The sequence below is a fragment of the Merops nubicus genome, unplaced genomic scaffold, assembly GCF_000691845.1.
Source record: "Merops nubicus isolate BGI_N331 unplaced genomic scaffold, ASM69184v1 scaffold1646, whole genome shotgun sequence".
NCBI classification, from domain to species: domain Eukaryota; kingdom Metazoa; phylum Chordata; class Aves; order Coraciiformes; family Meropidae; genus Merops; species Merops nubicus.
The window spans coordinates 5303-31021 of NW_008612712.1; the positions used below are offsets into that span (position 1 = coordinate 5303).

General features: G+C 36.3%; 1 protein-coding gene across 1 annotated transcript in view; it reads left to right on the forward strand.

The window, feature by feature from the left end:
- The first annotated feature begins 1047 nt into the window (after nt 1–1047).
- Nucleotides 1048–25719, forward strand: part of LOC103774224 (metabotropic glutamate receptor 8) — a 51444-nt gene continuing 26772 nt past the window's right edge. Inside the window, exon 1 of the mRNA XM_008941612.1 lies at nt 1048–2025. Within this exon, the coding sequence (XP_008939860.1) occupies nt 1048–2025 (978 nt within the window). The remainder of the gene's footprint in view (nt 2026–25719) is intronic.

Genomic DNA, 25719 nt, shown 5'->3' on the forward strand with positions numbered 1-25719 from the left:
TATGGCTGTTTCACTTATAAATAAACCCTCCAAATGAATTAAAAGTACTAAATACTTAATAGGTAAGAACAAGGCATGTCCCTTGTCCCTGAGTGCTTACCACCTAACAAAGAAATGAAAGGTGGAGCATGGGAGCAACACGGAGTGATCCTGGTGCCTACAAGTATCTCTTTGCTCCATAGATTGCTCTGGTTCACTCTGTGTGACCTCTGGCAGAACACAATTCTGTTAATGGTGGGCTAAAGAGATCTGGGACCAAACTCAGTGATAATTTTAAGCAGGAAATGCTTTAATTCTGTGAGTTTCTTATTCAGATTTTATTTGGAGGGCATGCAGGAAGAATACATAAGTGAATGGAAAAAGTATATTTTATTAATGTGCTGCTGTGGAGAAATCTGGGATTTCCAAAAGAATTGGTTGTGTACATCTGTCCTATATACAAAAAGATCCTTGGACCTTTTAAATCAGGAGGACTGAAGTAGAAGTCATGAAAACTTTTTTCCATTATTATTCAGAAAGCCCTATATACTCATTTTCATCTTCTAGAAATGTAAACAAAACACTCAGGTGCATAAAATATCCACATTCATGGAAGAGGTAGGATCATGGATCTTTTTTTTTCTGGTGGTGTTTGTTCTGCTAGAGATGATGCAAGAAGATTTTAATCTATTTCTTTACTGTACCAAAAACTTATCTGAAACTCACATAACCTTATTTTCTAATTAAATGTTTGAGAACTACTGGTATTTATATTTGCATGTGATTAACTTTTAAAGCACTGTCTACAGGGCTTTTTGCTTTTAAACTAGCCTGTCGTCAATAAATATCTTTACAGACGTCAATTTGGTCAGCAGTAAAGAGGTAAATAGAAACTAATGACACTCATCAAGCCTGTGGCATGAATGATTTATTGGACACAATCATTTAACACTTTTATAAAGTCAATACAAGGGAAAGAAACAGGTTTCTTATTATGGTAAACTGTATTTGTACTGTCAGCGTGTAGTGATTTATGACAAACCTGTGGCCAGGATTAGGATATTATAAATGGGGGAAAATAGAAGGCTCGTTAATTTTTTATACCCACAGGTAGAAGACATGCAGTGGGCTAATAGACAACGCACTCACCCGGCATCTGTCTGCAGCCTGCCCTGTAAAGCTGGGGAAAGAAAGAAAACTGTGAAGGGGGTGCCCTGCTGCTGGCACTGTGAACGCTGTGAGGGGTACCATTACCAGGTGGACGAATTCAACTGTGAACTGTGCCCCATTAATAAGAGACCCAACGCCAACCGCACGGATTGCCAGCTTATCCCTATAATCAAACTGGAGTGGCACTCTCCTTGGGCCATTGTGCCTGTCTTCATCGCTATTCTCGGTATAATTGCCACCACCTTTGTGATTGTGACGTTCGTCCGGTACAACGACACCCCGATCGTCAGGGCCTCTGGACGGGAGCTCAGTTATGTGCTCCTGACTGGGATTTTCCTCTGTTACTCCATCACTTTTTTAATGATTGCGACTCCTGATACGGTGGTCTGCTCGTTTCGAAGGATCTTTTTAGGACTTGGCATGTGTTTCAGCTATGCTGCCTTGCTTACAAAAACAAACAGGATTCACAGAATATTTGAACAAGGTAAAAAATCTGTCACAGCTCCCAAATTCATTAGTCCAGCTTCCCAGCTGGTGATCACTTTCAGCCTCATATCCATGCAGCTTATTGGAGTCTTCATCTGGTTTGCTATCGATCCACCACATACTATCGTAGACTATGGAGAGCAGAGGACACTTGAACCAGAAAATGCCAGGGGAGTTCTCAAATGTGACATTTCAGATCTTTCTCTCATTTGTTCCCTTGGATACAGTATTCTCTTGATGGTCACATGCACTGTTTATGCTATTAAAACAAGAGGGGTTCCAGAGACCTTCAATGAAGCAAAACCCATTGGATTTACCATGTACACAACCTGCATAATTTGGTTAGCTTTTATTCCAATCTTTTTTGGTACGGCCCAATCAGCAGAGAAGGTAAGTGATGATAAGTTTACAGATCAAATGCTATCGTTTCTATATTTTCATGTCCTAATACTTAGCACTATAATATTTTCATTCTTATTAATGAGTAATTCTGAATGATAATTGCAAACAAACTCAGAATTCACAGATAATAAAATTTATGGTGCAAAAGATAGGTTTCCTATATTTTAATGCAAGAAACTGAATGTCATTGCAGTGTGGCTGGCATAGTAATGTTGACACTTTCTCAATATATCCTTAAATGACTGTTTCTTCTAACATTTATTATTACCCTTCAGTGCTGCTCTAGCCTGTTACATGAAGCACGATAAATCTTTGTTACCATCCACAGATTTGATAGAAATGGTTGTATTTCAAAAGTCTAAGAAGATCAGCTTACATTTGTCAAAAATAATGAAGAAGAATGCCTGGACAGAATGAAGAGAGTTACTTTTCTTTCTTGTTGACAGCTAAAACTTAAAAAAAAAAAAAAAAAAAAAAAAGAATAGGAGGAGTGAATGATGTGTAATTCACTAATTATTATCTTAGAGCAAAAAGAAGGCATTTTACTGATCTTCCAATAAGAAATTAAATGTTGCATACTTGGATATCTGTTATTCTTTGATCTTTCCTGATGTCAGTCATGGTGAGCAGTACAGCACATCAGACATTTAAGTCTCCTTCTCCCAGTTCTGATGGGAAGGCAGGCAGAGGTAAGTGTCGACTATGGGAGTTTTTATCCAGCTGATAGTGATGAAAATGACAAGCTGGGTAGGAAAGAGCAATAATACAATCATCAGTCTTCAAAACAGCACATCTGTAAGATTTGGAAAATCTTAAAAACAAGAAATTAAAGTCACTGGTGTTATCTTAAACTCCCCTTTTAGCAAATGTTTTTTGTTTTTGTTTTTTTTTTCATATATAATGTTTAATAATATACATTTTAATGTAATAAAAAAGTCAACATATGTCCATTTATTGTGAAAAAGGTTTGACATGCATCTGGTTTAGAAGGCACTCTCGCCTGCGGAATAAAGCACAGGTCTGTATAGCTTGATAAAGTACCTGCCAATTCAAGCAGAGGAATTGTATGAGGGAGAGAATGTGGCACAAAAACATTTTCCTCACTAAAAATTGAAGTAAGCAGGCTTGCTGAATCGAATCAGGGTTGATCTCCCTGGCCTTTTGGATTAAGTCAGGGGAAGCAAGTGCCAAAGTAATGGCATATCATAGATACAGTAAGTAAGGATAAAACAAAATCCTGTTTGATATAAGGAAACATATTTAGGTGAATTGTATTTAAAGCCTGGATTTTTTGTATGTGTAGGCTTAAGTCAGAAAAATACTTTATTGTATAAATGTCTGGTACTTTCTGTTTTAACAGCTTGACAAGTCAGTTTTATGTCAAGTACCTCTAACAAAAGAAATTTATTTCTGGGTGTTGAAACACAGAAAATATTACTTGGCTAGCAACTATACAATGAGTTTTGATTTACACCATTGGTTCACTTTAGTTTATAGTAAAGGATGATTTGGTTTTGACCTCTAAAGACAAGATTAGTGAACGCATTTTGCATTTCTTTTACGAAACTCAAGCTTGAACACAGAAATTATACTGAATCACACAGATTCTAACACTAAATTTTACTTGTTAGCTCCCTTTTTTTTCTAAACGATTTGTTATTTTTCAAATAATGACTTTCAGGAAGAAAACCAGCAAACTATTATGTTAATACAGTAGCTCTGTATTTCAAATAATTCTTTTACCAGTGTTGCTGCATTATGCTTCAAATAAAACCTTATTTCCACAGTCTTATGGACATCATTGTAAGAGTTTGTGTATTCATACAATTAAATTTCTTGTCTGAATAGGAAAAAAAGTAATATCCTGGTACACAGACATATACATTACCTGAATAAACTCAAAGTTGCTTGTAGCTTTCTCAGTTAATTCATAACACAAAAAAAAAAAAACAAACCATTTTTAGAGCAAACTGTTATAGAATATCTTATTTGATGATATGATCCTTTTTGAGGATGAAAGAAATGGAAGAAATCAAAGAGAACCTAAACTTAAACAGACTTTTATTAGGTACAGAGTTATTTTTCAGTTGATTTTAGAATCTTGAAATTATTTTTTTTTTTTTTTTTATGGCTTGTGTCTGTTCAGAGAGAACAGAGCAATAAGCTGGGGAACGGAAAGTACTATTTAAAAGCAATCATTCTTTTTCTGCAATGTTGACATTAATAAAAATCAACATGCCATTCATTACAACCCAGGTGTACTTCCAACTAGCAATTCATGGAACTATTAGCTTTAGACACACTTCTGTTTGAATAAAGAGCAGCTAAAACTTTGTAAAGTTTTGAGGAACTTTCCTTGTTTTCCTAAACATTATTAGTGCTTACAACAGTAGCAGAAGTTATTATGCATTTTTTGAAGGAGAGGTTATTTCCTTAACTATTCCATGAACACAGATTAAGTAGAAGGCATATTGAAAAGCTTTTATTTTTATTACATTGTCAAAATATTTCCACTGATTAACAAAAAAAATCAAGACCAATAATGTTAAAACAGGTCTCTAGATCTAAAACTCATAGACTGTCATGGAAGGGTTACTTTTAGTGGCCTTGGGATCGATTCCCACAGGTCTAAATTTGCTAAGAGGTTTTGGATAGTATTTTGGGGACTACAAACCTGTACAGTCAGCAGAAATCCATAAATTCAGTGTTGGTGTCTGTCACACTTTAAATATGTGTGATGAAGGACATGTAAATGAGCAGAAGTACTTTTCTGCAGACAGGCTGTGAATCTTGCTGATATGTCCTTGTTGTGAAGCACAGGATGGGAAAATCCTCTCTCTCTACTGTTCATATGAGGAACCCTGGGTATCTAGCTGGTTAATACAGCCGAGTTAAATGCCTGAATTTGCATGATGTGACAGATCCATAAGAGGAAACATGGTAAAAGTTAAGGCAACTTGACAAGACTCAGTGGGAGTATGGTGATTTAGAGTCTTGACATTGGTAACAATTAACAGTCCTTTACAACAGTTGCTATTTCTACTTGTATACATAATCTCAGTTTACATGTGAGTTTAAAAATAATGAAAAATTGAGAAAGCTGCTTTATCATATTCAAGAAATCAAAAATAAAACATACACAACCAATTAACAAAGGGTTAGAATACCATTCCAAAATAATCCTGCATAACCTAATCTTGGCAGCTTTTATGGAACTCCATGTTTATTATTCATACTTAATCCCAAGAAGCAGAATATAAAACTCCTGTGCTATTAAACATACCATTTTTGATTGTAATTTCTACAGCTGTTCTGCAGAAAATGGAGCATTGACTTTAAGTCTTCTGTGACTTTTTTTGTCTAATTTATGATTTTGTCCATTCATGATCAAACTTACTTTGACAGCTGCTGTGTTATGAAATGAATCCACTACCACTAGTTAAATTATTCCAGTGCATCACTGAACTGAATTAAAAATCTATCCTTGAGACATAAGACACCAATATTCCAAAACTTGTTTAAATGTCAGTGAGTTGTTTTAGAAGCAAAGGAGGGAAATTCTGTGAGAGAGAATTCTGTGAATACAGCCTTCATCTGTCATGCACGTGTACATGGCAAAACACTGGAAGTACTGGGATCATCTAGAATAGAAATGTCTGAAATGTCATCATGACTGGTGATTAGCTGAGTGGTTAAAACAGATGTTTGATGAACCTCTGGGTAAAATTAAGTTACAATGGCAGGCTGAACAAAATGCAGCTGAGGATAGATGGCTGTCTAAAGCACATCCTTATTTGATAAACTGAATGTTTTTATTTCCTTCCTTTTACCAGTTTTGACAAGTGAATGAATCATCATCATTCACCAATAATAAGACATAATTTATTATATTAAACTGGAAATACTCTATTTTGAATGAGAAGATGAATACCTGTTTCCCAGACTGTGAAAGAAAGAGGTTACACTTTCTGCTAAGGAAAGAGAACCATAGAAAATGCTGAATGATTTCTTCCTTCTCCTCCCACCAGAAGCAATGACAAGGTGTAATCTAACAAGGTGGATAAATTTTAACATATTTCCAATTATTGCAACAAGTTTGATCTCTCTTTTAACAACTGCAACACAGGCAAAACAAGTTGTCACATATGGTAAAAATCTCCCCATAAAGTACTATCCTTATGATCTCACAATTCTAGCTGTTTTAATCCTGGATTTACTGAACATGTGGATCTTATGCTTATATCCAGCTGTTTATTAGTAATATTAAAAAAGCTAGAAAGAATTCTAAGAGTATTCCAATGTAATTAATATTCCATTAATTTGACTTGTAAACTACAGTTTGACAGCAGTAGTCGTCAAGAGGAAGATATTCAGTTGTCAGTGGGAGGGAGAGGTAGTTCCATCAGCCTAGTAAGATATGTTCTTCAGCTTAAAAAAACCTACTAATGACAATTCAGGTTTAGACCCCAAGTCTACAAAATCTATACAAATATCTTCTTTTTTTTTTTTTTATTATATGGGTGTTTATGTTATGAATTCTTGTCTGAAAGTATTCCTGTCACTATAAGAAAATAAAGTATCTTAATGATGCCTCAGTGTGTCAATGAAGCAGATTGCACTGAGCCTTTTCTTCAGCCCAAAGCATTCTCTTCTAATCATGATCCTATTCTCTTCAGCTAGTCCATGCAGGACACATCACAGGAAAAAGTCCAGAAAGACATTTTATGATGAAGTGTTTTTCTTCCATTTTATGAATAATACTTGTCTTGATTAAACTAGGATCTGTAATGCCAACACTGTGCATAACATGAAGATTAATCTGAGGGAAATTTGGAAGAGATTCTAATTTCATTATTATGGAATACAAAATTAGAAGACTGCTGGAGTGATTCTTTCCACATTCAGCAGTTTATCATTGTTCAAAACTCAATTTCTGTGCAATTGCTGATTTTTTTAGAGTCTTTAGAATATGGGGCAACCTGCAGGATTATAACAAAGCCATCACTACTTGAGTTTTTGAATGTTTTGGAACATAGAAAATTAGATAAAATTCACCAGAATGTCTGACAGATGTATCCCTCCCTCTCACTGGAAATTACATGTTAAGAAAGGAGAAGCTTTTTGTAATGTTTTCTCATTTTATGTTTTTCCAAATGTAAATATTTCATAGGGTAAATTATTTGTAATTCAAATAATTTCATTTGATTTGTAGCCTAATCATTAGCAGGTATTAGGCCTTGGTTGTTCTGCTGTAGAAGTAGAGTGGGAAAAAAAAAGACATGAACTGCACAAGAGTGCAACTGAACTGCACTTCATCGCCCTGTCTTCCTCTGCTTCCTTTCCCTGTGGGAGGGAAGTTCCTTGCTCCTTGCTTATTCCTGAGACAGCACGTTTCCTTCCAGTTGGTGAAGATATTCAGTGCAGTGTATGTCGTGGACCTTGCTGGATCCACCTATCAGCTGAACAAACAATGCTTGCAGCAGCCTCACAAGTACATTCTTCCCTCACCAGCCTCCCATGAGCTGGTGCAAGAGGACAAAGGACTAGTCATACTTCTCCATTGTGGCTCCATAACTGCAAAAGGAGTCTAATGAGAAAGCAGTTAAATACAGAGATCCTCTTTTGTTTCAAGTCACTTTGTGGGAACAGTTCCAAAAGTTGTTACTTAGGAGAATCTTCCCTGTTCCCGCTAGAATCACAAGTTAAAATGATGGAAAAAGTTTATTAGCTAATAAATGAAATAAAAATTATGAATTAAGTAATTTGAAATATTATGGATGTTTAGAAAGCTTTTTTTCAATTTTAATCTTTTATAACTTTTTAAGTTGCATTTTGAAAGCAGAGAAGCTTTGATACCGAAAGGATAATTTCACAACTTTTAAACCGTTCCCACTTTCTTAAACTGAAAAATGTCTGAACTAATTGTTAACTATAACACTAGACTTCCTTTAAGAAAAATTATTGAAACATTCTGCTTCCTTATTTGGCTGCTTTGCTCCAGAAGTGAAAGATTAGAGGAAAAAGAGGCAAGACTCAGAAGTTCTTTCCGGTTGTTTTGAGGTGAAATGCATGTGCAAAGGTTTGCTGAAACCCCCTGGGGCTGAAGACTGCCCGCTTGTGATATGCAGGTGCAACCTGCCGGCTTAAAGTGCATGAAGGCTGGGGGGAGATTTCTTTTACACATTCAACAAAATCTTGTGGAGGGCTCAATACAGCTACCTCTTGAAATTCTAGCCCCTGTTTAGTTTTTTTCTTATTCAGCATAGTGTACCTGAGTTTCAGCAAGGACTGAATGAAGGACTTTGTGCAAAGCTAATGCATATGTAATTTTAAAGACTCAGTTTTGTTTTTTTAAGGTATGCCTATAGTATTTAGGTTGCAATTTCATTTCTTTGTTTACTTTTATATTAATGAAGCTACTAGCTTTTTAAGCATGTATACTGGGCATTGATTTTAATTATAAGTTTACTAGGAGGTATCAGGAAGGTAGAAAATGCCAGCTTCTCTAAGAAAGAAGTAGACCATTTAATAAAATATAAAGCCATTTTTTTTCCATTTAGTGAGACACATGTATGCACCTGAAGGTTGTATACCCTGTTCTTTTCTGCATGGTTGCATGTCTGTTCCAGTATGAGCATTGAGCTGGCGTGCCTGGTTGTGTGCATTGAAGAGATGTGCACCTGTCACATAATGGAAGACACCTGCGTTTTTGTGTCTGACATGTTTGCTTCTGGCCCCACGATGAATGATAGTTTCTCTCCCAAAGACAGAAAAGAGCTGCCAGAAAAATTGAACTTGCTTGTGATGTGCTTCCTACTCCATCCTGAGGAGTGTCAGAGAGTTCGTAATAAGTAGATGAAGAAGGATTGGGTGCTAGAGAACTTTAAATAGACCTTTTTGGCTACTAGCTGGCTTCTGTGACAACTAACTTATTCTAACTGAGAAACATAAAATGTTTTGTAAAGCACAGAGAGCTAGATAACTCTGCTGTCTTCATCTGCTCTGGAAAAGGATAATTGGGGGGCAGGGAGAGAGACAGTTTGTGAAGGACCACAAATGTTTTACAGAGATAATCTGGAAAAACCGTTATGCCTTATCATCTCCTGTATTTGTAGAAATCAGATTCACCTCACAAAAATGTTGATCTTTTGGCTGTGGTTTGTTCAAACCTGATTGTTTGCAACAAGTGCAGTTAAAGAGAAATCCTTTTAGTTGTATTAGATGGTCTTTGCACAGTAAGAAAGAGGTTCCTCTTTTGCATTAAGATGCCGTAAATGTCACAATTGTGTCCCATCTACAATTTTAAGTGTGAGATGGAGTCCTCTGTCAGTGTTATGCAAAGGATGGCATTAAAGTCACTGAGGGTTTTTCATGAAAATAAAAGGGTGATAATACATTTTACAGTTTAAGCACGATCTCAATTGCTTCACGTCCTGATGGTCAGCTAGTGCCCAGCCACTCTGCATCTGAAGAGGACCACAGGCAGTTAACAATCCATTAAAAGCAAGCATATGTCTTTTGACTAATAGCAAGCCGCTCTGCATGTGACAAAAATGGACTTGGGGATTCAAGGGATGTATATGAAATGTGGAATCAAGGGATCTTATAAAAAAAATAGATTGAAACAAATGCAGCTTCTACATTATTCTGCATTCAAACTGAGGGGATACGTAGCAATTTTTGGACTCGGATAACTAATAAGAAGCTCATCCCAACAGAAGTTTATGCACCTACAAACACATTCACGTTTCCGTTTCAGACTGAAACGTGGTCTCAGAGACCACAGCAGTCTGATGTGTTACTGACTGATGAATCTTTTGGTTAGTAGGTCTAGTGCTGCCCTGTGGCTTGACAAAACCCTGTTCCTTTCAGCAGCAAATTGAAAATGATGAAGTTATTTGCACTATAAATTTATAGGTGACTGCAGCATCAGAAGGGCTGGTTTGATTTGGATAAAACAAAACTAGTGATAGGAACAACTGTATAGAAAATATCTTTAAGCAAATCTACCACTCTACTGAAAAATTGAACAAGTTTGTAAATACACAGGAAGAGGGATTTTTTTTTCAGTTTTTAATGGTATGATAAGCCCACATATTGGAAAAAAAAATGCATCTATCGGTAATAAGAAGTTAATTGTAACTATCTTTTACACTTATATTAAGAAAAGTAGAAAATCTTTAAGTAGAACACTGTTTAGAAATTGGGTTGTAACTCTGTATGGGATATTTTCGTGAGGTGTCTTGTTCTCGCTGGCTCGTGCTAAGTTGGAAGCAGTACAAAAATAGCCTTCATTGTAGCTTTACCAGTGTTTTTACCTTACAGAAAACAAGTAAACACATGTATGAAAGACAGAAGAAACAAATTAAATGGCTTTTAGTTTTGCTTTGAGTATATACTCGGCTTCTCATGTTTTTTACCACCTACTACAATAATTTGAATTTTGTATATGTTTCATAACACTATCAAGATACTGATCTTCCAAATGTCATCAAATGACATAGATTGTCATGCATAGGCTAAGCTTTAATAACCATGCATGTACAAGCTCATCACATACTACATCTGAAACTTGACCCATGATCAGCATCTAATCAAAGCCACATTACCCTATATTTCCTTTAGACTAATAACATTTTCAAAGACAATTATGGTCACTCAACTAAAGTCTTATGTAAATCACAGTAAGTCGATGATTTGTTTTTCAGCCTCTTGTGACTGTTCTGGTGTTTATGAATTGTCACAGTTTGTGTAGCTGAGAATATGTCAGTAAGTTAGGCATCCAATAAAAACACAAGATCTCAGCGAAAAGTTTAGTTAGATCCAAGTCCTGTAGAGTTGATAAAAGCCCAGTAAAATTTGTATTCAAATATAAAATAATTTATATTGGTAAATACAATAAAAGCCTAAAATTTCTTGGAAATATCAGGAACTAGAAAGTGATGGAAGTTTGATTTCACACAGGCTAGTGAGGTTTATATTTATTCTTAAAAAGCAAAACTAAATCCAAGCATAAATCTGTAATTAGATTGTTAACACTGAATGTGCATATGTGTGTGTGTACAAATATTTAATTTAAAATAACTGTAAGCTCTTTCTTGAATGAAACCAGAATAATTAGTTTAAAAGGCCCGGCAAAAGCAAAAATTTCAATATGTATATGATGACTTTCTACAAAACAAGACTTTAATTGATCATATACTTCTCTTTTTTTGAAAGCAAAATTTTATTTGTTTACAATGAACCTTCTTAACAAAGGATAAAATGACAATAGATGCATCTATATGATCTAAGCCAAGAGAGTCAGAATTTAACAGTAGCAGAACATTATTTTTTTTCCCTAATAATCCATCTAAAATTAGATTAATTGTGAAATATCTCTGTAACTTCAGACATGGATTTTCAGTATATACATACAGTTTGAACTTTTCTCTTTCCAGACTTGATAGTGATTTCATAATTGGTCAGTTTACCAGAAACATTACCCTAGTAGAACAGCCAGATGATTGTTTTCATGGTGATTATGAAGGTCATGTTTACTCGATATGGTGAAATGTACAGATGGGATTGAAGTGACATTATCATGGCTCATTGATAGATCTGATGACACAGCACCTGCACAGATCTGTTTTTCACAGGAAACTTCCTCCTCTCTACCCTGTTACAATAAGAACAGATGAAAAGAAGAAAGGCACAGGACTTGATTATCCTTTTTTAACTCAAAGGAGTTATAAATGTTGTTATTCAAATGGTATAAGAACAAGTGTTTATAGGTATTGTGAATGCCATTCAAACAGGTGTGGCACAACATTTCCCAATTACAAAACACCAAGGTCAGAAGAAGACTAGAAGACAAGTGGAAAACTACTTAAAAGACAGTATTCAGTAGCAAATAGAGGAATATATTTTTAGCTCTGACGCTAAGGAGGGCATGACATTTTGCAATGTCTTCTCTAGTAAGCTGGCACTTGTAGTTGAGTGAGGAATAACAGAAGAGCTCACAGCAGGCAAAGCATCTATCTCCTAATCTAGTCGTCAAAAAGACACAGGCAAACCAATGTGATACAGAAATTGGTCCCAAAGCCCAAAAGTACTTTTCAAAAGTCTCTGTAAGGGAATTGTTTGCACCATATGTTCTCCTTAACAGCTGATCATCTGAAATAGTGCTGTAAAAGGGGAAGTCCTACACATACAATGCAAATCATGATATAGTCTGAAGCAGCTTCCTCCAGAACTCATCACCACCAATCCCTTTGAGTTATCTCACTGCCTAAAATTTTATTGACCTATAAAGTTCACATAGTTCCATCAAGTCTTCCAGATTTCCAAGCTGGAGGTTTCTCTGCTATTCCCTCTGCAATATTTGCCTTGTCTATGAAGCTTGTAATTTCTTTGTTTCCAAGCAACACCAAATCCATAGCCTTTGTCTTTATCAACCTTCATTTTTTGCTGTTTATATCCTACTCTCTTGTTTACCTGTTTGGTCATTCCATTCAGTGCCACTTTTCCTCCATGATATCCAAAATCCTTGTCCTTTTCTGTGTAACTTAGTACCTAAATCCTCTTCCTCCTCTCTCCAAGTTTTAGTTCCTTTGTTTAGGGATTGATTTCTGAAAGGTTCAGCTAAGCCAAAATCCAGTTCAAGTGAGTGGGAGTTTTGCCAATAATGTTAAGAAACCATGATGTCACTGCCCGAACTGCCATGAATTCTTCTTTTAGTCCTTCCTCTATGCATCCCACCTACTTTTCCAAGCTGCTGGAAGGAAGGGGAAGATCTGTTCTCAAGGGTTTGTAGCAACAGGAAAAGGGGTAATCGTTTTAAGCTAGAAAAGGGTAGATTTAGGATAGACATTAGGAAAAAGTTCTTTAATATGAGGGTGGTTGATCACTGGAACAGGTTACCTAGAGAGGCCCCATCCCTGAAGACATTAAAGGTCAGGCTTGATAGGGCCCTGAGTAGCCTGAACTAGTTAGTTAGAGATGCCCCTGCTTATTGTAGGAGGGTTGATCTAGATGGTCTTTAGAGGCCCCTTCCAACCCAATACATTCTATGATTCTCTCTCTATATGATTCTATGATAAAGGCACCTGTGTAAAAGAGAATTTTGTGCATTTGTGTTATACAAGAGTATAATTTGGGAATTTGGCAGTTTTTCATTGTTTATCTAAAATAAAAGTCATCTGTGACTTGGCTTAATCTTGAGCTGAGTATCCTGTACTTTGGTATAGTTTAATGTTTGTGTGCTATGTGTGCTTGAGTTGTCCTGCACACCAAGAGAATGGTATAAAAATACATTGCAGGCAGGTCTGGTTTTCTAAACATCCAAAACAGGAAAAATGTTTGAATACATTATGTCCTTAAACAGCATCATACATTGCTTTAGTGCTACACCAGAAATTTGTAAGAATGAAGGAGAAATAGGTAGAAAGAGAAATACATTTTGTGCTTCCTTCTTTCTCCTAGGCAGGGATGTAACAAGCAGATCTCTTTGAGTGGCTGTTTTTTGGTTTGGTGTTTCTCTTTGTACCCTTGTAGCTCAGTATGACACTCAGGTGTGTTTCATGCTAAACTGTGGGCTAGAGGGAAGCACTATCAGCTGGTTATGCACCAGCTGCACTTGCTTTGGGAAGGTGGTTCAGAAACAGGTATTTTAGATTCACGGCAAGAAGTTTTAGTATTTTACTATATCCACTTTCTCTCAAAGTCACCAGACTATGCAAAGAAAAGGCAAAACTGCAGTTGAATAAGCCTATTCTGTAGTACATAATGTAGTTACTACATGTGGCTTCTGGAAAAAGTTCTTTGTATTTCAAAACACTGACCATGGGCTGACAATCTGTTCTGGATAGTTGGGGTTTTTTTTCATTGCAACAGAGATTTTTAAGTGCTCTCAGTTTCACCTTACAGAACATGCTAGTACCTTGCAGATCAGTGTTTGATTATAGGCCTAATTAATTATTTCAATCTCTTATTCATGACTGAAATAAAAGCTGTTGTAAAATTATGCTAGACTTTTTATCTACAGAATGAGAAGAATTAAGCCTCAATTTAATTGTGTCATCCAAATAATAAAACAATCTTTTGGGGCCTCTTTGCCTATGGATGACCACACACATTCCTCTTCATATTAAAGTTGCTGCGGACACACATTGACAGAAGACTAGACCCCTATGGTTCTGTAATGAAACCACTGGCACCTCTCCAACACGTAACGCCTCAGAGTCAAAGCCAAGACCTATTTTTACTGCAGTTTGCACTATCATGCTGTTTAAAATGACAGAGTATAAGCAAGTAACTTAGATCTACCCTGTCAGGTTAGCCAGCAGTGATGTGTTTCATAGCACCAGTGCACTTATATTTTCGTGGTGATTTTTTTTTTTTTTATTTTTATCTCACTTTTCAGCTCTGGTAAACAATGCTCTCTTCCTACAAACCCATCTACGTGGATAAAGGACATTTCACAGAGGCTCCACATTCTATGCCTTATTGGACGCTTGTTGAAATATCTATTTCAATATATTCACAATTCATATCTCTCTTTTTTTTTTCCTTAACAAAGGCCTCTTTCACTTATTTTGAAGAATCACACATTCTTTCCTTAAGAGGTTTAAGTGTACATGTTTGGTTTTTTTTTTATTTGGATGATGACTGCATTTTGTTCACAATCTAATTAAAGTGTGTGACTGATGTCTGTGTTAAAAAGGAAAGAAAAAAACCAACCAAACAAACAAAAAAACCCTTTGTTGCTTCCAAAGAGCTTAAAGTACCTGGATTTGTCAAAGAACATTAAGGAAACCAGAGTACATGTAATTTTCACAGACAGATCTTGTCCCATTTCTTCAATTACACGTCACCCCGTGTTTCAGTCTATTAAATATCCTCTTGTCTGTGGTTTCAGAGATCATGTCTGCTTATTTCAGACAAATAAACAGCTATCTGCTAGGAGATGTAGGTATTTCACAGATACAGACAGTACGATGAGGAAATGTTTTAACAAACAGTAGCTTGGTTGCTTTTAGGGAAGAGTTCTGGAGAGCAGTCTGGAAAGAAGCTTAAGCAAAGGAGGTGCATTCTGGAGAGACTGGAAGTCTCAAATTTGCATACACCCAGGGTATTCTGTTGTAAATCCAGCCATATAGCACTTGATTTCCTAATCATGACAATTTTACATCTAGTAGATATGTAGAACTCATGCAAAGACCAGCCCATTAAAGCTGTGGTTATCATTTGAAAAATATGCACAGAAGACATCCTTCCTTGTCTTTGTTACATATATTCAATTGTCCTTTAAGATTACTGAACAATTTTGAGAAGAAAAAAAACATCCATCAGCTATTCTGAAAAGTTTATGGATGCAGCAGGTTTCTGTTTTCTTTGTGGATTTAAGGTTTGTTAAACCATTTTCTTTACTTTAGGAGTGTGTTAATCCATGTGTTTGAAGACATACTTGCATATTCAAGGCAGACAGGCGAGTTGTATAGCAAACATTACATGCAGCTACACTTGATTCCATGATCCTACCAACCATTACTACATGGCCATTAGGAATGCTGTACATAAAGAGAAGAGGACGAGCAGAGCAAAAGCATGAGAAAGAGGAATCATAGAATCATAGAATCATAGGGGTTGGAAGGGACCTCGAAAGATCATCTAGTCCAACCCCCCTGCCAGAGCAGGGTCACCTAGAGTACATCACACAGGCCTACCAACCATTACTACATGGCCATTAGGAATGCTGTACGTAAAGAGAAGAGGACGAGCAGAGCAAGAGCGTGAGAAAGAGGAGAAGAGGAGTATTTCATTTGGAAGGGGAAGAAGAGAAGAGGAGTATTTCATTTGGAAGGGACCTACAATGATCAGCTAGTACAACTGCCCAACTGCTTCAGGGCCAAATTCAAACATACGCTTCTGGAGATTCAGTAAGATACTGTAATTGTTTTGGTACCATGAAGACTAAGGCAGCACATCAACTAAAAAGATTTAATTAATTCATAAGAAATGTGGAATTCCTTTTGGTTATCTACTCTTTTGTATCACATGAGATTTCAAAGGATGTGAGCAGCCACATCTAACGTACTGAATTATTAGATGAAGTCACATCAGATACTCTGATTTTCCTATTTCTACTTTCAGTTCATGTTTATAGTAAATGGAATTCCATTTGCCTCAGAGTAAAGTCTATGCAAGCTGACAAAGATACAGAAGAAAATCCTCTCTATATGTGGTGTAGAATATATGAATTTGTGTCCTTTCTTGAGCGTACATTCTATTCAAGCTAACAAAACCCTAAAAAGGAGCACAACAGGAGAAGAGAAAGGAGTGACTAGCTGCATAGTGACATTATACACTATAAATTCTGAAGGAAGTGGGTAATGCATGCATGATCTCTTATGACACACTAATGACAGAAACATCAGATAAGCTTATTATGGTTTTGGATGATCTTTTTTCCCCAAGAGAAAAAATTATCCTATGCTGCAGGAGGTTACCACATTCCAGTGAACTCGTATGACGAGTATGGCCACTTGTAAAACAAAATAGAATATATAACTCCTATGCTGATCACAGGAACAACTACACATCACTCTGAGCTATGTTGATCACTGCACGGTCAGGTGGAATTAGTTTTCTGAGTTTGGGCTACCTGATACAGAAATGCAGGCATCTGAAGATGATCTACAGATCTCCCACCACTGGTAATGTGGGAGAGCCAATCTAAATCAGTGAGCATAGCAGGCCTAAGTCTTACCATCCCTTTTTAACAGCAGTATAAAATTGTCCACAGTAGGACCCAAAGGTAGTGAACGACCTTTCTGGGGATGTTGTGTCCTCTTCTAAAATGGTACATGGTGTTTATCATTTGGGTTAGACAGCAGACCTTTTTTATAAGGCAATTACTAGTGTGAAATCTTAGTAGAGAAAATAAATATTTTTTTATAAATAAAAAAGGGAAAAATATTTTTAAAAAATCCAGGAAGATTTCCAATATACAAGATTTATTGACTGTGTCTTTAGTGGTGAACAAAGCAGGAATAAACCCCACAATGTCTACATCCATACAACAAGTGTCTTAAAAATTTATCTCTTCTGGGTCCTATGTGTTGCAACTGTAGACCTCAGACATAATTGTTATCTGTTTTGTGCATTTTTTTCAGTTCTAAGTGTCTGAAATAATTTGAGGGCATACAGCATATGAGATTATTTTTTTCTATACAGAAATCACCCTGTAATATGGGTCCTTTACCATGAGAACATGTAGAATTAGTGAATTCATCTCCTGCTGGGACAATAACTGCATAAAATTGAGAGAGGGATATTCATCAAAGCTTTGTCTATACTGCCTTTGGAAAAGGTAATTGATTTTATCTGTGAACTATTCCTGAGCATCATCCCTGAGAAAGATGCTACCCTGTCAAATGAGCTAACTATGCTAAGGAACCTACTAGCAAGAGACTGATTAGGAAGAGAAAGTTTGGATTCTAGTGTCAGTGAATCTTTAGTTGTTCATTCATATAAAAAAGTTCCACTTGAAGGTGTGGAGAAAAATATAATTCCAGGGTGCTCTGTAGCAAGGTTATGAAGCTACTGTTGTGGGAAATAGGAATCAAAGTCCTTCCATTCTGAAGAACTGTACCAAGGTAAAACACCAACATCTAACAACAGTTATGAGGTAAAAGGATGCCACCATCTGTTCTGTTTCTGATGTATCTATTCGATTTAATTTGGATTCCTTTCAAGGGCCTGAAAAGAAAATATATAATTCACTGATGAATAAAATATTCATTATATAAAAATGGTTTGCATTGACTTTGTTTTTTTTCTGTGAGCAAAACCAAAATAAATGCATTTCATTCAATCCCCCAAATTTTTTAAATGGTGGCTTGTTTGCCAAACCAGATGAAAAAAAATATATCTTTTATTTAACTGCACTCTCTCATGCCCTTCCTTCATCACAGTGCTGTACATAATATTCTACAGTACCCTTAGGGGAAACGCAGCCTTCAGCTACAATTACTTGTAAATGGAAACTGATGACTAACACAAAAAAAAATGCACAGCCCCTTTCCCAGGAGATGAAGGATATCTCATGATATCTCCACTGAAATTATTGTTGTCCTTGAATCTGTTAGTGACACTAAAAACTATGATGATACTCTATTTTTTTTTTTTTTATGATACTGTGCAGATTTCAGTGCAGTCCTCCCCAGATACACCAACAACCAAGGCACCTACTCATTGGGCCACAACCCTGCCTGACAGTTGCTTCTATGTCTGCATTCCCAAACAGTTGGATACAGCTTCATGATTGAAAGTGCAGATGTATTTGAATATAAAAATACAGAATGGACCCTCAGTTGTAGTGAAATTTGTAGGGTTTCTACTGCACTAGGAATTTTTATCTATCCAAGAGATGAATATACATATATAATATACATAACACCTGAAAGCAGAGAAGTGAGAGGCTAAATGCTGAGTGTTAATATCCATCACTGTGGTGTTTTATACACACACAAAAGTATGGAGGTAGATCTGAAATCAAGCAGTAATTTTTCAGATACACAGATAAGCCTGCACACAGATCTCCGAGAGACCAAGAATCTAACTGTATTCAAAAGGAATTAGATGATAAGGTTAGTAATAGCATATGGCAGCATTTGCTAATGCTAGAATTAATTTTGTGATGGGAAAAATATCATACCTTAGGGTTTAATACAGTCTTTAATAATTAATTATGAAGATAAGAACTTCATTAGAGTTTCCTCTGACTAGATGTCTTTTATACCTTTTTCTAAAGAACCTTACTTTGACTGCACTCTAAAACAGGACATTTGACCACATGAATTACACTTCTAGTCTAACCTGGTAACTTCTACGTTCTTAAATTATTAGAAACACAAATATTTTTTAATTTTATATTTATATATTTTTAAAAATAAAATAGCTATTCATAGTAGAATTGTACAGAACTGGATGTTTGGGTTTTGTTTCTTAGTAATTTATATTCTTAGTTCCTTTGTGTAGAACACTAGTTAGCATTTCTGAGCTCTTGATAACCTTTTATGATGTTCAGGCTTTTGAATTTTGTTCTTTACCTTTTTTTTTTTTTTCTTCTTCACTCTGCTTTATGTGAGAGATCTGGTCAGTCATAGCATGCAAAAAATAAGATGGTAAAACCAAACCACCCCTTACCCCCCTTCCATCTTTAGGTAGCTGTGGTAATGAAAAAGAGCATGTCTTCATTTAGTATCATGTCTTCATTTCTTCATGTCTTCATTCTGGAAAGTCTGAAATTTGTATTCTGTGCAGCTAAGAAAATGGGCATTTGCATATATGCTGTGGTTTTACGCATGCATAACAACAATATATTTTTTAAGTAGGATTACCAAATGCTTGTATCACTTAATTATTTGTGATTACTCCAAGATGTTTTCATGTGATAATGCAAACCACAGCGTTTAATACCTTTGAAATACATAATGTATGACTTTTCATCCTAGTGGAAGCTTTTAGTTTTCAGGCAGCTGGTGAAATTTCTTAGTATGACATAATTGTTGTGGCACCAACAGTTTAAAAAGTACATCTTCATTTAGAGGAAGTTCCTAATCTACAAGATGCCTGGCCTGATTGGAAAGTACTGTGTGGTTTGTGGGCAAACTGCTTAGTTACTGTTTTGGAAGTAAAATGAGGACAGGTAGCCTCCCTCAGTTGACCCTTCTGGACTTGCCTACCTCACAGCATCTGATTGCATCCAAACACTGCATCAGGATGGCCTGAATGCTCAGCACATGTTGAATGTGTAGTCAACCCACAAATAGAATGTAATATGTGCATCAACAACTAACTGACTGACATAACGTTTTTGAACAAACTAGGGCTTATTTTGTTGTGTAATTTATGAGCACTCCAATGGAGTAGGAATAGTTTGCATTGCCATGTTGACCAATCTATTAAAAGTCTTTGCAGTTACATGTTTTACACACTTACATAGCTGTGTTTCTTTGTTCTCCATACAGATAAATTGGAATTTGACAGTATGCAGACACAATATAGGTGAACCTAGTCACTTTAGGCATCTAGGCAGTATGCTGAATTCCAAACTCACAGTCATACTAGAAACTGCATTTAGAATAATCATAGGAATCTCAGCATCCAGCTGTCAATGACTTGTCTGTCATTTTTTTTTCACATTTAAAAGTGCTGTGTTTATCCAATGTGTCTCTGAACATGCAATGCATGGAAACTTTCAAATACAAAAATGAATGTTTCTGTAGCACAGAAGCTAGTCATTTATGTGTGCTAAAATGCTTAATACATTGTAATTACCTAGCAATTTATGAAAATAATAAAATAAATGGAATCTTTACAGATTCACAGATTCACAGAATGCTAGGGGTTGGAAAGGGGCCTCACAAGATCATCTAGTCCAACTCCCCTGCCAGAGCAGGATCACCTAGAGTACATCACCCAGGAACACATCCAGGTGGGCCTTGAAAGTCTCCAGAGATGGCGACTCCCCCAGCCCCCTGGGCAGCCCGTTCCAGGGCTCTGTTACTCTCATCGTAAAGAAGTTCTTCCTTATCTTCAGGTTGAACCTCTTGTTCATCAGCTTGTGGCCATTGCCCCTAGTCCTGTCACCAGACACCACTGAGAAGAGCCTGGCCCCATCTTCCTGACACCCACCCTTTATATATATATAAGCATTAATAAGATCCCACCTCAGCCTCCTCTTCTCCAAGCTAAACATCCCCAGCTCCCTGAGCCTTTACTCATACAACAGATGCTCCAGGCCCTTGATCATCTCAGTAGCCCTGCGCTGGACCCTCTCCAAAAGTTCTTTGTCTTTCTTGAACTGAGGAGCCCAGAACTGCACACAGTATTCCAAATGGGGTCTCACCAGGGCAGAGTAGAGGGGAAGAATGACTTCCCTTGACCTATTGGCCACATACCTCTCAATGCACCCCAGGATGCCATTGGCCTTCTTGGCTGCAAGAGCACACTGCTGGTTCATGGTCATCCTGCTATCAACTAGGACTTCCAGGTCCTTTTCCCCGGGACTGCTCTCCAACAGATCAGCCCCCAGCCTGTACTGATGTGTGGGGTTGTTCCTCCCCAAATGCAGGACTTTATACTTGCATTTGTTGAATTTCATTGAGTTTCTCCCTGCACAGCTCTCCAGCTGGGCACTGGAGAACACTTATAGCCCTGCAATGGTCTGAAATTGTGGTTTTTAGGCAAGCAAATGTTTACTGTATTATAAAGTAATTTTACTCAATTTCTTAGCTATGCCACTTTTTCAACTTTCTTTAGCCATAAGCATGAACCCTGTAGTTTCTGGTTTTTAGAGGGAACCTTACTGTGCTTGATTAATTCTTTCTCAGAGGAGATAGAGTGCATTTTGCATGATAGAATTAGCATTAAAGAATATTTCTTCTTTTTTTCTCCTCTTTTTGATTATCAGAATGCATATCATTCAATATGACTTCCAGAAAACACAATAATGTCTTTGCATGTCTCTGATATTCTATATTTTTTTGCTATGATAGGGTTTTTTGATAGTTTATCCCACACACAGTTTCAGTCAGTCATAATTTGATACATATAATCTGTCCCTTTAAAATCCTGGTTTTATTACCAGATCTTTTAACAAGCTGTGAATTTTGATAGTCTATAGCCGTGAGTTATCTTTGATGTTTTAGTGTAGACAAGAAAGGAAAATGAAAAATGTATGAAAATGGCAGATGAACCGTAGTGGCAGAAATATGAGTAAGCTTTGGAGAACACTGACAGGATACTTTTGTTGACAGAGGGGGAGCATTGAGGTAAACTCCCAGTTTTGTTACCTATGCATTCAGAAACACTTCAGAGTCACATGTTTTTTAAACAACCGAAATTAAACCCCCAAAATGCATTGGCAGAAAACCCTCACAGGGTGATACTTGCAGGAAAAGAAAAATTTCGAATGACTGCTTACTTGAGAGCTTTTCACTGAGAAGAAAGGAGACAGCTGTGATATTAAAAAGTACACTGAGACTTTAAAAAATTTTATGATTGCATAGTACCACTATTCTGTTGTAACTGTGATTCAAAATATTCCTGAGACATACTTTGTCTTTATTGCTTTCTTTAAACTGATTTCAATGTTCAGTTAATTGGTGCAAATTGTTCACACTTCCTTGAGTCAGAAAATCAGTGTCACAAAAATCTTTACTGTTTTCCAAAATTAGTAATAAAATATTTCAGAATGTTCATATAACTTCATAATCCTTAAATACAGGAGCATGTGTATTTAATGTAGTATTTATGTAGATATGTGTAGTTACTTTAGCCCTGTTTTGTGCTTTCATTTATCTGATATTTAGCTTGTTTGGGTTTGAGTTTTTTGTTGTTGTTGTTGTTGTTGTTTTCCATTTTTCTTGTTGTTGTTGTTTTTGGTTTTTGTTTTTATTAGCAGTGAAAATAAGAATGGACATAGACAAGCTAATTATTTGGGGCAGGGAGGGACATTGTTTGTGGGATCAGTTATAAAGTATTAGCAGCTTAAAACATAAACCCACAAATTTAATGGGTGTATTCCTCCAGACACAACTACATACTTTTGCTTCTGCTTCATGGGCCTGTTTACAAGTGATAAAGATCATCTCATATAATATAGTATAAATTAGAAGCTTAAATTTTGGAAGAAGGCCTTAAATCTATTATGTAGATATTAAATGTCTGAATCAACTCTGTCTATAACTTAGAAAAAAAAAAGGCTATTCCAAGCATTTGATTGTTTTATAAATTGTGGCAATAAAATATGAAAGAAGAGTCTTTTCATGCACTTACAAAGTACATTTTACTTTTTAAGAGTGGAGTGATGCAGCAATATATTAACATAGAAGTACTTATGGATAACATTTTAAACTGTGTATTCTCTTAGATCTTCTGTGGTTTAAGGAACTCTGTTTATACACTCATAAAAATAATATTAATGAGTATATTTTTTACTCTGTGTATTCACTTAGATCTGTGGTTTAAGGAACTCTGTTTATACACTCATAAAAATAATATTAATGAGTATATTTTTTACTCACGATTGCAGGAGTAAGATTTAGGGGTTTCAATATCTGCTAATGGTACTGCTTGATTTTGTTTGGATTGGGATATAAGAGTAAAATACACCATTCTATCTGACTAGCAGTTCAATTTTTTTTTCCAGAAGGCAATGCACATTTGCTAATTTCAAGAGCACTGATTGAGTTGTATTGATTTCACAACTGGCAACAAAACTAGGTATTTTCTCATCTTATTCCTTTTGTTAGCAATACTATATATATCCTTGTAGTGGGGAACACTAATCAGTACGATGAAGACAGGAAAGGAGGCTGGTCATGACTTCATATGTGCTTAACTGGAACATCTTAACATCATGCAACCTGGTGAAAACAGTATGGACACAAACATCCAACATTTAAAGAAACAACTTTAAATGCTGCATCTGAAATGCTCTTTCTTGAAGGGAGGTCACATATTGGCAAGTGAGATTACAACTTGATAGTCTACCATTAAAGAAAATATCCTTCAGGGCTTTATGGTTCATGTGTTGGAAAAATTCACAGACAGAATGCTTGTTAAAAAATCCCCTAATTTGCCGAAATACGTTGCATAGCATAATGCTTATGTGAAGAATTAAGTCTCTCAAACAGAATGGGCTGTCACTTTCTGGGTCCTTGCAATAGCATGTTCAACTGTTTTGCATGAGACCTCCTGAATTTTCTTTGCTGAGTTCACCCCTCCAGCACATGTATAAACATATCCCATTATTATCTTGAACTATGTACAAAGCACGCCCTAACTATCAATTTACAAGAGAGTATCCTACATTACCCTTTCTGCTTCTATAGGAACAACGTACAAATGATGCCTAGCAATTTCCCTGTGGCAGCAGGACCTGCTTGAAGAATATCCTATGTTGTCCAAAACCCCTACCCTGAAAATTTCTGTAGTGGTTAGCCAAATACACTGTTATTCAATCAGTCAGGTTGCCTCAAGTGAGTATATTGTCTCAAATTAGTCCATTGTTTTATCAGCACTGAGAATGACAAGGCTGATTTTGGACTACCTTGGAAACAGATGACTGTATCTGCACAGAAATGCAGCTTTGCTAACTGAGCTACATCATGATTATATGCAAAGCACTAACCTGAATTTCACCCTCATCTAACAATTTTAACTAATTCCATAGACCTCTCAACACATGCCAAATCTTTTCTAACTTTTGGGCTTAGCCACTCTCTGTGAAATGCATGTGAATAAGCCACTGAAAGCAAAAATGGAACAAAACACTGCAGCTAACGCTTACATAATGTGTGTTGTGTTGAAAATCCTCAAATTCATTTTCCTGCCCTGCTGGGCCAAGATGAAGAAACACATATGGTGAGGAAAGCCACTTGCTGTTGGGAGACCTCCGCATTCCCTCTGCACAGGGAGGAACAATTTAGCCTCATCCCTCACTCTCTTCTGCTAATTTGGCACAAATCAAATGCAAGAGACTGAGCATGAATGTGGATAAGTGAGAAGATGCAGTTTCCTGTCCCATGTGGCTAAACATTTCTTGTTAAGTGTCAGGTTTAGAGCTGAGTAAACAGTGGAATAATATATTTATGATTCTGTTTATGCGATTTGACTTGTGATTCTATGAGCACTTCTCCCTGTTTTCTTACATTTTTGTTATATGTACAAAAACTGTAGTTTGGCTTGGAGCATATACATGGAGACTAAATGGGCTTTCAAACCCTTTTTGGCATACCTACTTTTTTTTTTGTAGATTTTGCATTTTCATGAAAGTGGAGGAATGCTATCAGTAATATGGATAAGAAAAGGAGATTACTGCAAAATATCCACATTTGTCAAGCCAAATATATGCAACACAATATCAGACGAGGAAAAACAAGGGTCATGTATGTATGAGCAACAGGAAAATAACTCGTGAAGAGAAAAATTGTATACTATCTCTTTCCTCAACAGTGTGGTATGCCCTCATCCTTTGAGGTCAAACGTCCCATTGAAATTTCTTTTATCCCTCAAATATGCCTTGGACATAACCAAGGAGTAAAAGCCAGGATCTGCCAGTCATCACAGTGACAGCACTGATAAAGGAAGGTTGAGAATGGAGGCAGAAAGAGCAACTAACTGGTAAAAATATAGCAAGAAAAAGGGTCTGCAAAATTTGCTAAACATTGTACCTGATTTAGATTTCACTCTTCCTTTTACCTTTGGAAGGGAGGAAGACAGCTAATACAAACTCCAGACTTCATATTTACAGCCAAAACTTAACTACATGCAAAAAGCAAAAAATGTGCTTTGAGGGATGAGAGGAAGGAAAGTCTCTTTAATATCCTAAATGTTTCTATACTTACTGTCTCCTATTACATCCTTCATTTTAAAGTACTCTTAGCCTTCACCTGAATAATCTCAGGGCATTAATAATTATTTCATTCAGTGCTCCTGTTGGCAAAATTTAGGTCATCCAATCAGGGAAGGCAGTGAAAGCAGGATACTATGTCAGTCATTAGGTGACCTGCCAGTTAAAAAAATATCTAAAAGTGCTTTCAGACATGAAGATAGATGAGGTTACAAGGTACAACACAAAGAAACAAAGGAAGTGACCTGAGCTAAGGGTTTATTCTAAAAGGTTCAGCA